Below are 12524 nucleotides of genomic sequence, written 5' to 3' on the forward strand. Positions count from 1 at the left end.
AACAAGAACCTGCACACGGTCTAAACATCCAACACCATGTAAATAAGCAGATCACAACATACACACATCATGAAATATTTCAGGGCCACTGAGAGGAATGCTAGTAGGAATAGTATTCAGCCATGAAACGAAATGAAACTGTTAGTGCTACAACCTGACGGACCTTGGAAATATTATATTAAATCCAGTGACAGAAAGAAAGTGGAACAGAGGTCCCCAGGGCCGGGGGGCTGGAGTAGGGAGTTAGTGTTGAAGGGGTGAGGTTTCTGTCTGGGGTGATGAAACAGTCTGGAGATGAAGAACACTGTGAATACACTGAATGCTGCGAAAATGTCCATTTAAAAATGGGAAAAATGAAAACAAATGCTAGTCAAACAGAAGGATAGGGTGCATTTGTGTGCTAGAAGCAGAAGGTGATCAGTGCACCTTGCAGAAACGTGTACGTGGAGAACCATTTCTGTTCAAAGAAAACGGAATTTCACACCGGAGCATGTGTTCACGCATGTGGGCACAGAAAGACACCTTGAAAGGCACGAACGTGTGAACAGTGGTTACCCTCGGAGTGGGATGTGGTGCCTTACTTTAAGAGCCTTGTTCTGTTTGAATGTTGTTACTGAGAATGACAAACAAGTTTTAAAAAGTGACAGAACATTCAAATCTAGCGATAACTAAAAGAAAGGCATAATGTGACCTGAATTTTGTCATTTAGTCAAGAGCACGTCTCTTTAAAGGCTCAGCAGCGAGGCCATCCCTCTGAGCGGCCACGTCCACCGGCTGCAAACGACACCGCGACCAAGCTGGGGGTCCTCACGAGAGCCGGGTGAAGGCCCCCTGCTGCTCGGGGGGGCGAGAGCCCACACAGCCCCCCAGGGCCCCTCACAGCTGGAGAGAAGCTGTGTGTCCCTGACACTGCGTTTGACAGAGAAGGATGTATTTGCTTCTGAGCTGACAGGCCGTGTTTCCTCTTTAACTCGAGGCGCTGAGGCACAGGCAGCCAGCTCCTACTGGTCTTTGAAGCTGGCCTTTCTCTTCTCCACAAACGCGGACATCCCTTCTTTCCGGTCTTCCTGGTGAGAGAAGGGGAAAGGCAGAGGTGGATGGTCACTCTGCGTGGGGTCCAGGCGCGAGGCTCTGCCTGTGTCAGGGCTGCTCCCTGCCCTTGGCCGTCCACTCACTGGGTTCTGCAGCGGGATCACCTCAAAAACTGTGAATGATCCCAATTCCCAGGGGCGGCTTGGGAATGGGTATTTTTCCATTAAATGCCCCCGCCCCGCCTTTGTGATGGTCACTCAGGAACCACTAACCTATGAGTCGAATAAACTCCCATCTACAGAGAACCTCAGATGCATGTACTTGGGTCATTCACCAAATCATGACCTGGATTTAGCCATGCTCTAGGTCAGGTGGTGTCCTGAGGGTCAGGAAGCAGGACACGAGAATCCAAGCTCTACCTCTGCATACCTTCCTCTGTGTGCACATATGCACACACGCATGCAATCACACACATGTGCACACACACACCTGCACTTCCTCAAGAGCTAAAGCCATTTTTAATCTTTTATAAAACACCTAGATATTACTTTCTGATAATAAAAGATCAGTTTTAATGACTATTAAGAGAATGATTTCCTTTGAGTTACTGGCAGATATCCTAGAAAATAATGCTCCAAGGCTTCAGATTACGATAGCATAATACATTCGAGCCCCATTCCAGGTAACTGGAACAATCTAGGAAAATTATGAGTAAATGGATTGCATTTTAAATACAGGAGTTGCTGTTTAAGGGTGCAATCTGTAAGATCTTTTGTAATAGGAAATAACCCTGTGTAAGTTTCTGTACTTTTGAACTTCCACACACTGTACTTATTTGAAAAAAAATCAATGCTCAGTGATAGAACACATGTGATCCAGTTACAGGGGAAGCTAAGAGTTCTGACCAAAGAGAAATGGTATTTAGTGATAAAACCTATAAGGAAATGCCAGGAACGTCTATGGCTGGACCATGTGTGATTCTCCACGTGAATGAGGCTTACTTACGGTAGCAAAAGTTGAATAGAAGAGTTTCTTCTCCAACTTAATGCCCTCTGTTAATGTCATTTCAAAAGCTGAAAGAGAAAACCCTGAAGTTAGGAGCTGAGATGCCAGATGTGGGAACGCAGAACTTTTTTGTGGAGGCAGGACACACCCTCGGGGACTGATGTGGACTTTGACTTCACAGATGACGTTTAAAGTACAGCCTCGCTGCTCAAATGCACCACCCCAGCCGAGATGCCCAGTGAATACTGCTCCCGGCCTCCCAGTGTCCTGCACGGGGACCTGGATGGAAGGTGGGACGGCAAACTCTGTCCAGTCACAAGAGGGCTGAGGAAGCCCACGACACTGAACTCAAAAACCACGACAAATAATTAAGGACAACACCCAGAAAACAGAACTCTGTGCAGAACAGAGTGAGTCCCGGGCCATCTTTGCAGTGGAGGTGATGCAGGTGCGAGGCTCGTGGAAGCGTTTCCTTGGCGGCACCTGTAGCTGGGTCCCTGCGGCCAGTGCCCAGCCAAGGTGACAGGTGCCTTGGGCCTTGCGGCATGTCCCCTCCCCTGCTGCACGCTCCACACGCTAGTGCCTGTGTGAACGCTTTGGCCGAGGCCGGGGGCCCGGTGAGCAGAGACGGGGGGCAGAGCGGCTCGCCGCGGGCACACACAGCTGTCCCAGCTCACCGTCCTCTTGAAAGGCGACACGGAGCAAAGGGACAGCCTCACTCCAACGCTGAGAACAGATCGTCATGTTAACACTCTAGTGATTCTGAGGAGGGGCGGTCAGAGCTGCCCTGCCGGCAGAGAGAGGACGCCCAGTCCACAGTGACAGCCGGGAGCATGCTCTCTGCCCACAGCTCATCCCCGACAGATGGGCGGAGCTGCTGGCCGAGAGGAGCCTCTTCCTCCCAGGTTCCCCAGGTGACCCTTCCCGGGCTTCCCCCGCACGCCAGCGCCAGCCCCCTGCCGCCTGTCCCCCAGTCTGGCCCTGTTCTCTGGTCCTGCTTCCAAGGGGAGCTCAGGCCATTTCAACAGAATTTGTGAGCGAGCAACTAGAAACCAGAACTCTACGAAGAGCCAAAATCGAAATACCAAGAATCCTAACAATTTTTGTCGGGACCGGTTAAGATGCATAATTCTGACCCCAAATTGTCAAGCCTCGCAGCTGCTGTGTGGCCTTCTCCGCTCTCCTCCCTACCTGCGTTCACTGATTCTTTGGCCATCGCTGTTACAATCTTAGAGTTGCTGGCAATTTTCTCTGCACACTTTATGGCTTCTTCCACCAGTGTCTCAACAGGAAAAATTTTGCTTACAAGACCTAAAACACAAAAAGGTAAACAACACGTGGCAGCAGCTGGTTCTCGTTCTCTAAGCCACAGCACAGGCCTCTGGGTGCCGACAAGGCAGCGGGGACACAGGAAAGGGTCCACGGTGTCCCCTGGTAGGGCCACCACCCTTGGCTGCTGCGGTCACTGGGCTCTTACAGTCACAGGTCACTGAGGGTCCAGGAGAGGGCATGCCTGTGGAGGGTCTCGGAGACCCTGTTGCTGACCTTGGCTCTGGGAAGCGGGGCGGTTTAATTATTGCTCTTTAACCTGCATGCATGTCTCAGTCACTCCTTTAAGCATGTGGTATTTCAAATAAAAAAACAAAGGCAGTGAGTCTCCTGGGCTCCCAGGACACGGGAAAGCTCTGTGCTGATCACCGGTGGGAGGCCTTGGACGCAGCCCTCCCCCCTCCGCTCAGCTTCCTGAGGGGGCAGCTCCACGGGAGGCTGTGGCCCGTACCTGCTTGCTTGGCATCCTGGGCCGAGATCCGGTCACCAGTGAGGACCATCTCCATGGCCAGTGACTTTCCGACGGCACGGGTCAGTCTCTGGGTGCCCCCTGCACCTGCAGGGCAGAGGGCTGCTGGGCACGGATGGCTCTGCAGCCAGGATGCACAGATGTGCTGTCCCCAAGTGCCCCAGGGCTGAAGATGGGCCCCTTGGGTGGGGTGGGTGGGCAGAACCCAGGCGTCCAGCAGGTGGGGAAGCCGGGGTAGGCTCCTTTCCACACTCGGGACCCCCTGCCTGGTGCCCTGGGTCCCCTGCACCAGTACCTCTCATGCAGAAGTCAGACTACGGACAGACACAAGGAGCTCGCGGCCCAGGGCCCCAGACCCTGACTCAACCCAACCCAGAGGGCAGCTGGGGGGCAGCCTTCGAGCACGGCTTGCTCTGCTCCAGGTGTGGGACGACGCTCCCCTCTTCCGGGTTCCCGCCTCCCCGGCCCCGCTCCCCACCCCCTCCTGCTCACTCCACGGCCTCTAGCTGGAAAGAGAGTGGTCTGCCCGGTCATCCACCCGTGGTGAACCCCAGGGCTGCCAGACCGAGCCAAGGAGCCACCTGAGGGGGGCACCCACAGTACAGCAGACTCGGACACTGCCTCAATGCAGTGGAGACCTCAGGCACTGGGATGGGAAGACCCTGGTGGTCACCCTCAGCTGACCTCAGACACGCTCTCCTGACCCCACGGCTGCTCCCTGCCCAGCCCAGCTGGCTCGGGAGAGGCTCTGGGCTCCAGGCTCTACACCCAAGGCAGAGACCCCGTGGGGACACAGCCCAAAGTCCTCGTCAGGTGGACCGAGGGGCAGAGGTGTCACTGTTAGCCCACTGTTCCTGTCGCCCTGCCCACGGGGGATCTGATTCCCTGCTCTGAACCTGGGTGAAGCTATGGGACTCGCTCTGGCCACTAAAACGTGAGCTCTCAGTGTTGGCCCGTGGTCAGCATGTTCTCTTCTCTGAGCTGCTGACCAATAAAGATCCAGCGCAGATGTGGCTCATAAGCAAGACTCTCTGCGGTTAGAATCCACCATGTGGCCAGCCTTTCCTATTCGTGTCGGACAAGGGACCCAGCAACTCCAGAGGAGCCGGCACAGCTCCGAGGCCCCCAAGCCACTCTCAGCGCTGCTGTGCCCACGTGACCTTAGTGTGCAGACAGGCAGTCACCGTCCAGGCTCACACGACAGCCCCACGTGCTTTTGTCTGACACTGGAACAGCCCAAATGCCCCCAAGACGCGGGCAGATTGTGGACAATGACTTGAAGAACCGATACCAAAGCTACCATCAGTCTTTACCTGGGATGGTTCCTATTAGGATCTCTGGCTGCCCAAACTGGGCTTTCTCTCCAGCATAAATGATGTCACACATCATAGCAAGTTCACAGCCACCACCAAGCTGCAAAACAGCACGAGGTTCCACGGAGGAACCCGGTCAAAAATCACTGCTTATTTGAATTTTCTATTAAAGTGAAACACAGTCTAGGGTACAGCAAAGATTAACACAGAGATGCAAAGTTAGTTAACTGTTCCCACAAATTACCTATACAGTGGATGTCAGCAAACTTTCTGTAAAGGGCCAGACAGCAAATGCTTGCGGCTTTGCAGGTCCTACAGTGTCTCTCGTGGCCACTCCACTCTCTGCCGGGGGGGCTCGAAGGCAGCCAGGAGGGGAGAACCGATGGCTATAACCTCTGCCCTCTGACCCGCTGACCCCAGGGGAGCTTTACTAAGGAATCGTGAGTTCAAATGCCCTCCTGGCTTCTCTACAGGCCACAACCAGTCCTCTGAGCTGTCCAGGTGCCTATAGGAGACCCCGATGGACCAAATAGGGGAGGCAGAGCTTTCAACAGTGGTGAAAGAGGTTAGTTTACAGGGCAGTGCAGGTTGGAAAGCCATCAAAACTGCACAGAGAGCCAACACGTGTGCCCTTAACCTTGCCGTGGGGGAAAAGCACTCCCAGGGAGCCTCAGGACTGGGGGGACTTTACTAACAAAGGAATCTGAAGCCCAACAGCTGAGTCCCCACTAACACAGCTGAAACACCTCCTCCCTTTACAGCTCTTGGCTCTTCAGCATCACTAGTCAGAAAAGGCCTGTGAGCCTAGGAACGAGACTCAGGTCTCCCCCAAATAAAAATCAGTTCTACTGCACACACACAAGTACAATTCCTTCAGGTGTTCTGAGTGCAAGGAGGTAGCATGGGCGGGCACTCACGGCATAGCCATTGACAGCAGCTATGACCGGCTTCTTGACCCGAGAGAGTCGGTCCCAGTGGCTCAAGAACTTGCTGGAGTAGCAGTCCTGGAACGTTAGATTCTGCATTTCCTTGATGTCGGCTCCAGCTGTGGTGGAAATGAGGTCCCAGTTACCAGAGCAGAGACCCCACACCAGCAGGTAGCTACTGAGTGTGCCCCGCCAGCAGGCACCAAGGGTTGCAGGGGATGGCCACGTGGACACACAGCTGGGCGGGGGGTACAGTGCAATACGCTGTGATACGAGCTGATGGAGGTGATGCAGACGGATGTGGACAGGAAACTGAGCGGAGGGGGACTCAGAAGAGGCAGGCTCACTCACTATTCACTCGCACCCGAGACGTGACTGCCCCTGAACAGACTGGTTTTGCTGGCGGGGCACACTCAACGTTAAACGTCAGACGGGCCCCTCCAAGCAGCCTGGGGTTTGGTCCGCTTTATGTAAGTAAACCCCCGAGTCGCAGAACCTTTCTGATGCATTCACGGAGGTGTAAGGCTGCCTGCCTCATGCCATGGGTGCGACCGCACACCTGGGCAGCCTGCCACCACACTGCCCGCCTCACCTGCAAATGCCTTCTCCCCGCCCGTGAGGACGATGGCCCCCACAGCCGGGTCCTCCTCGAAGGCCTGCAGCGCCTGGTTGAGTTCCATGATCAGGCCATCGCAGAGCGCATTGAGTGCCTTGGGGCGGTTCAGCTGGACCAACCCCACGTTGCTGTTCTTCCCCTTCTTGGCTGTGATGATGTATTCAGAGGCTGCGCCTGGGGGGAGAGGGGAAAAGGGGCTGTCCACTCATGGAGGCACCAAACTGGGGGGATGCACCCGTCAGTGGACAGAGTGACCCTGACAGGACCCCTGAGCGCCCCTGCTCAGTCCCTGGTGGCTGCATCATGCAGCTTGTAGCTGCATGGGTGGCTTTTACAGTGCTCTCTGCTTTCACGGATATTGGAACACTTCCTTAAGCTAAAAAAGAACCCAGCAATGAAAAGCAGCCTTCCTTCTCCTGAATGCCTTGGTCAGCGCTTCCCAGGATGTGCACTAGAGACAGCCCGGGATCCTGTAGAAACAAGGAATGAGGAAACGCCTTCTTTAAACAAATGCCAACTAGGTGAGGGCAGTTAAGCTGCAAACAGAACAGAGTTCCAGCCCTGCTGGGTGGACAGCCTGGTGGGAGGCACACAGGCAAAGGGCAACTGTCAGGGTCTGGGCGGGGGCGGTCCGCTCAGAGCTGGGGCCAGCAATGACCTGGAGAAGAAGGTTAGCCAAGGTGGTGGCTTCCTTGAATGGGGAATCAGGGATCGCGGTACCTATCCCATGCGCTTGTGGGGATGTGACTGAAATCACACGTGTAAAGGAAGCATGCCTGTCACATACAAGACCAGGAATGATGGCTGGGTACAGGCCAGGATGTAGAAGCGGGTGGTCAAAGAGAACTCAGGTAAAACCCACACGACCTGGTAGCTAGGTCAAGTGGACACACAAGTGAAGGCAGAGGCCGCAGAGATTCTTTCCCAGCGACATCGACATGGCCAAGAGTTCCTGCTAAATGCGGGGTGGGGGGGGGTGGCGAGTGCGCTCAGGAGAGAGGAGGAGTGGCGCCCGGCTGGCTGGGGTGGGGCAGAACCTGAAAGACACACCCGGGGAGAAGCCGTGGACATGGGGAGGCCTGGGCAGGAGGCACTGCAGGACAGCACGTGCGACCCTTTCCAATTGCAGAGGCGCTAACCGCACGTTCTCTTAAAGTCTGAGGACTTTCACACCGAACGCTGAAATGGCCAGAGGTCTTGGCACTCCGTCCCGAGTCCTCAGAGTTGAGACGCTAGTGACCCCAGGGCTCCGCGAGCTCAGGCAGCAGGTGCTGGGAGGGGTCCGGCCCTGGGATGAGGGCTCGGAGGACCCCCACTGCGGGCCCGCCCCCCTCGGCCCGCACTCACTCGAGACGAAGGAGCGCGGCGCGGGGCAGCCGGGCCAAGTGCACAGCAGGGCGCGGACGCTGGGCTGCAGGGCGCGCAGGGCTGCCATGGCTCTTGCGTGACGACAGGTCGCTCCGGCCGCCCGCCCCGCGGAGCCGCCCCCCAGCCGCGCCAGTCAGGGCCCGCCCCGCCCACGGGCCAGCATCGCGAGATCTCGCAGGTCTCGCGAGATAAGCCGGGCGGCGGAAGTGGCCGGGGCGACGGGCCTGAGGTTTAGGAATGAAGGTCAGTGTTTGGGGACAGGGGTCAGGGGGCGGGGGGAGGGGCACCGGTGTCCAGGAGGAGGGGCCGGGGCGGGGACGAGGGCTAGAGGTTCAGGTTCAGGTGGGTACCCTGGTCCGCGCCGCCTTTGGCGGACCCCAAGCCGTAGGAAGTAGCCCTGAAGACCTGAGAGCAAACCCTCCGGGCTGGCCGAGCCGTGGGGGTGGAAAGACGCGTGGACCGCGCGCCGCAGCCCGAGCTCGGGGTGTGACCGCTCGGGGCCGGCCGGGACGCCCTCGTGGTCGAGAGGGACCGCCGGGAGGCCTCTCGAGTGAGCAGGCCCGCAGTGCTGGCCCGCCGGGCTCCTGGCGGAACTGTCCGCCGGCCTGCGCCGCCTCTGTTCTTCAGGCCCCGGCAGTTCCCTTAGCCTTTGGCCCTTCCCGCCGTTTCCGGGAAACGGCGTGTGTCTGGGTGCGGGGCAAGCGTGTCGTCCCCACACCCGGGTGACTGCGCCTCGAGCCACAGCTGGGTCCCGGATTCGCAGCTGGAGGCAGTGGCTGTTGGGCATGTTAATCCAAACTTGCTGAGGACGGGTAGACTGGAGCTCGCTAGAGCTGGGCGGATACACTTGTGACCTGAAGTCAGCCCTCAGGGCAACGTGCAGTTGTAACCAGCACAGAAAGCCAGACTCTGACAGCGGGTGTTTATAGGACACCAAGCAAAGGAGTGGGAGACAAGCCTCAGATCCACTCAGACCAGCTCAGATAAGCCTCCGACCAACTTGATCTTTGAGGGGAACAAAGAAAGAGGCTGGGATTCATCATCGTTTTATGACATTTCTGTGACATTTCTGAATCTAGTTTCAGGAGTCAGGCTGTCCCTGGTTTACATTCTCAGGCCAGGCGGTCCATGGCTGGGGGGTCTGTGAGCTCATCTTGCCCTGGAGAAACAACCTGAGTGTGTATTAACGATGATGTCTACAATGGCAATTTCAGTACATTAGCGATGTTATCAACAGCAGCCATCTTAGTCACCTGACTCTGGTTGATTAGTGCTCAGTCAGCACAGGATTGAGGTCAGAGGGAACAAGAAAGGGAATAAAGTTTTGGATGGAGAGACGAATCATGAACTCAGGGAACTCGGTTTTAGGGGGACTTGGTTTCAATAGCACAGAGAAATCGGAGATAATACTGCTAAGCAGTGTGGGAAGGAGTTGAGAGGCAGAAGTAAGTGCTTAGACAAGGAAAAGATAAATTATTAACAAAATGCTTCCTTTTAGAGGCATCATGTAACTGATTTTTTCATTGCCAAGCACTGTGGCAAACATCCACCTTCTTATTTCTCTTCCTGTCCCATTTCGTGGTCCAGGTGCTCATGAAGTGTGTGCAGTATTATTCATAGCAGCTGCACGAGGTGGCTGAGGAACATTTTGCAACATTAAACAATTCATATCACTCTGAAATGTATGTATTTATAGGTCTAGATATAACAGGAGTGCAGCATAACACTCTTTACATTGGTAACTTGGTATCTATTGAACACTAGATTGTGAATAGTTTTATTTGTATAAAATAAGATGTAATTAAACTTTAACAATGAAATCATTAAATTACTTTGATTTATAAATTTCAAATGTTTAGACACATATTATTGGCCTCCGTTTGTATTCGTGCCCAAGTTCTGCAAATTCAAGGGTGGAGATAAAAAGATCAGGTACGTGGGAATCCCCTGGCGGTCCAGTGGTTAGGATGCTTTCACTCTGGGGTTCGGGTTCCATCCTTGATCAGGGAACTAAGATCCCACAAGCTGCGTGGGGAGGCCAAAAAAAAAAAAAAAGAAAGAAAAAGGTCATCTACAAATGAAGAGCAAAACGGATATTTTCAGGTAAATAATAAAATCCAAATCAGAATTGAATACTCAGCAAAACTTTATTTCAGGGCTGAGGATAGACTAAAGACATTTTCATGCAAAGAGAAATATTACCAAAACTCTTTACCAAAGGAGCCTCTGTCTTAGTCTGGGCTGCAGTACTGTGACGGGTACCCAAAGGGAAATGGCTCGAATGTGAAGGAAGTTTTTTCCTAACCCCCCAGGGCTGGTGTTGAGGTCAGGTGGCTGCTATCCTTCATCAAGTAATTTAGGGACAAAAGCACAAGTGACAAAAGAAAAATATATATAAATTGGACTTCACTCAAATTAAAAATTTTTGTGTTTCAGAGGATACAATGAAGAAAGTGAAAAGCCACCCCACAGAATGAGAGAAAAAACCTTGTAAGTCATAGATCTGATAAAGGTCTTGTGTCTCGAATATATAAAGAATACTTTCAACTTGCTAACCTAAAAAATAAAACAGCCAGTTATTTTACCAGTTTTCTCTATTTTATAGAGAAAAAGGAGGAAGTTGGGAGGGGTTGTTTTGAAGAAAAGTCAGTTGGAGGAAAAGGAGAGCTCAGGGTGCTGACAGCTTCTCGTTGGCCTGGCAGCTGCGCCATCACTTTCCTGTGAGATGCAGTGAATCTCCTGTTGGTGATCCTTCTCCTTAGGTCTGTAACTGACAGTCAGGAGGTACCTGCCTGGGCTTCCCTGGTGGCGTGGTGGTTAAGAATCCGCCTGCCGATGCAGGGGACACGGGTTCGTGCCCCGGTCCGGGAAGATCCCACATGCTGCGGAGCAACTATGCCCATGCGCCACAACTACTGAAGCCTGTGCTCCGCAACAAGAGAAGCCACTGCAATGAGAAGCCCGTGCACCGCAACGAAGAGTAGCCCCCGCTCGCCGCAACTAGAGAAAACCCACACACAGCAGCGAAGACCCAACACAGCCAAAAGTAAAATAAAAATAAAAATAAAAAAGGGTACCTGCCTGGGAGCTCCCTCTGCTGGCCTCCCAACTCCATTTTAAATGAGGTTTCCTTTTATTAATTTTCACAAACTCAGTAATAAAAAGACAATTAGGGCTTCCCTGGTGGCGCAGTCGTTCAGAGTCCGCCTGCCGATGCAGCGGACATGGGTTCGTGCCCCGGTCCGGGAAGATCCCACATGCCGCGGAGCCTGCGCGTCTGGAGTCTGTGCTCCGCAACAGGAGAGGCCACAACAGTGAGAGGCCCCCGTACCGCCAAAAAAAAAAAAAAAAAAAAAAGACAATTAGAAAATGAGCAGAGGATGAACAGACATTTCTACAATAAAGATATACAAGTGGCTGATAAGCACACAGAAAGATGCTCAGCATTGTTAGTCACTAGGGAAACGCAAATCAGTGGTATCATGAGACACCACTTCACACCTACTAGGATGGCTATAGTCAAAAAAGAGGTAAATGTTGTGAGGACGTGGAGAAATTGGAACCCTCATACAGTGCTGGTGGGAATGTAAAATGATGCACTTTGGAAAGTCTGGCAGTTCTTCAAAAGGTTAAACATAGAGTAACCATATGACCCAGCAATTCCACCCCTAGGTATATGCCCAAGAGAAGTGAAAACGTGTCTACACAAGAACTTGTACGTGATTGTTTATAGCAGCATTATTCTTAATAGCCAAGAAGTGAGAAAACACCCAAATGCCCACCAACTCATGAATGGATAAACAAAATGTGATATCTCAATACAGTGGATACATTAGAATTTATGAGAATATACAACGGAATATTATTTGGCAATAAAAAGCAGTGAAGTGTACTGATATGTGCTACAATACGTATGAACCTTGAAAACGTGATGCTGGAAGAAGCCAGACCCAAAAGATCACACCGTGCATGATTCTATTTATATGAAATGTCCAGAATAGGCAAATCCACAGAGGCAGAAAGTAGCTTCGTGGTTGCCAGGGCCGGCAGAAGGGGGTAGTGGGTACTGCTAAGGGTGGGGGTTTCTTTATGGGGTGTTGAAAATGTTCTAAACTTGATGTGGTGTTGGTTGCACAACTCTGAAAATATATTGTAAACCAATGAATTGTACACTTTAAATGGGTGAAGTGTATGGCATGTGAATTCTAATCAATAAAGCTGTTTATAGAAATGAACTGCCTGATTTGGTTAAACCACAGGTGATGTCACTAGGCAGTTGCAGCTTCTATTGCCATAGGTGGCCCTTGGGCATCAGGAGAAGCCCAAGACTTTGTAGCAGTCTGATTGGAATGAGGTGTGTATGTGTTGGAGCTGCTGCCGGTGGCTTGAGACCCAGCAGGAGAGTCCAGCACCTGCCCACAGCCGCATGAGCATGTGGGATGGTGATGACGGACCAGCTGCAGGTC

The 12524-nt window shown here is 52.9% G+C and overlaps 1 protein-coding gene and 1 long non-coding RNA gene across 2 annotated transcripts; one reads left to right on the forward strand and one right to left on the reverse strand.

The window, feature by feature from the left end:
- Positions 1-160: 160 nt before the first annotated feature.
- Positions 161-8177, reverse strand: ECHS1 (enoyl-CoA hydratase, short chain 1). The gene is made up of 8 exons (XM_022568362.2): positions 8038-8177; positions 6667-6864; positions 6066-6193; positions 5149-5248; positions 3818-3922; positions 3229-3348; positions 2038-2105; positions 161-1067 (listed from the first exon to the last, which is right to left on the reverse strand). Exons 1-8 carry the CDS (start codon positions 8123-8125, stop codon positions 1002-1004), a joined length of 873 nt encoding a protein of 290 aa, XP_022424070.1. The 5' UTR covers positions 8126-8177; the 3' UTR covers positions 161-1001.
- A 29-nt stretch (positions 8178-8206) lies between these two features.
- On the forward strand, positions 8207-11950 carry LOC115801507 (uncharacterized). Its single transcript, XR_004021805.2, has 3 exons — positions 8207-8301; positions 10495-10548; positions 10821-11950. It is a non-coding gene; the product is annotated as an uncharacterized LOC115801507 (long non-coding RNA).
- Positions 11951-12524: the final 574 nt, after the last annotated feature.

Source organism: Delphinapterus leucas, chromosome 16 (assembly GCF_059928025.1).
Source record: "Delphinapterus leucas isolate spDelLeu-1000000601 "Yukka" chromosome 16, BTC_Dleu_Yukka2, whole genome shotgun sequence".
NCBI classification, from domain to species: domain Eukaryota; kingdom Metazoa; phylum Chordata; class Mammalia; order Artiodactyla; family Monodontidae; genus Delphinapterus; species Delphinapterus leucas.

Excerpts from the sequence above, each read along its gene's own strand:
- ECHS1 (XM_022568362.2), bottom strand. The coding sequence starts at position 8,125 with ATGGCAGCCCTGCGCGCCCTGCAGCCCAGCGTCCGCGCCCTGCTGTGC. Across the intron at positions 6,865-8,037 it reads GCCGCGCTCCTTCGTCTCGA|GCGCAGCCTCTGAATACATC; the intron begins GTGAGTGCGGGC and ends CTCTCCCCCCAG. Across the intron at positions 1,068-2,037 it reads TCTATTCAACTTTTGCTACC|GAAGACCGGAAAGAAGGGAT; the intron begins GTAAGTAAGCCT and ends TTCTCTCACCAG.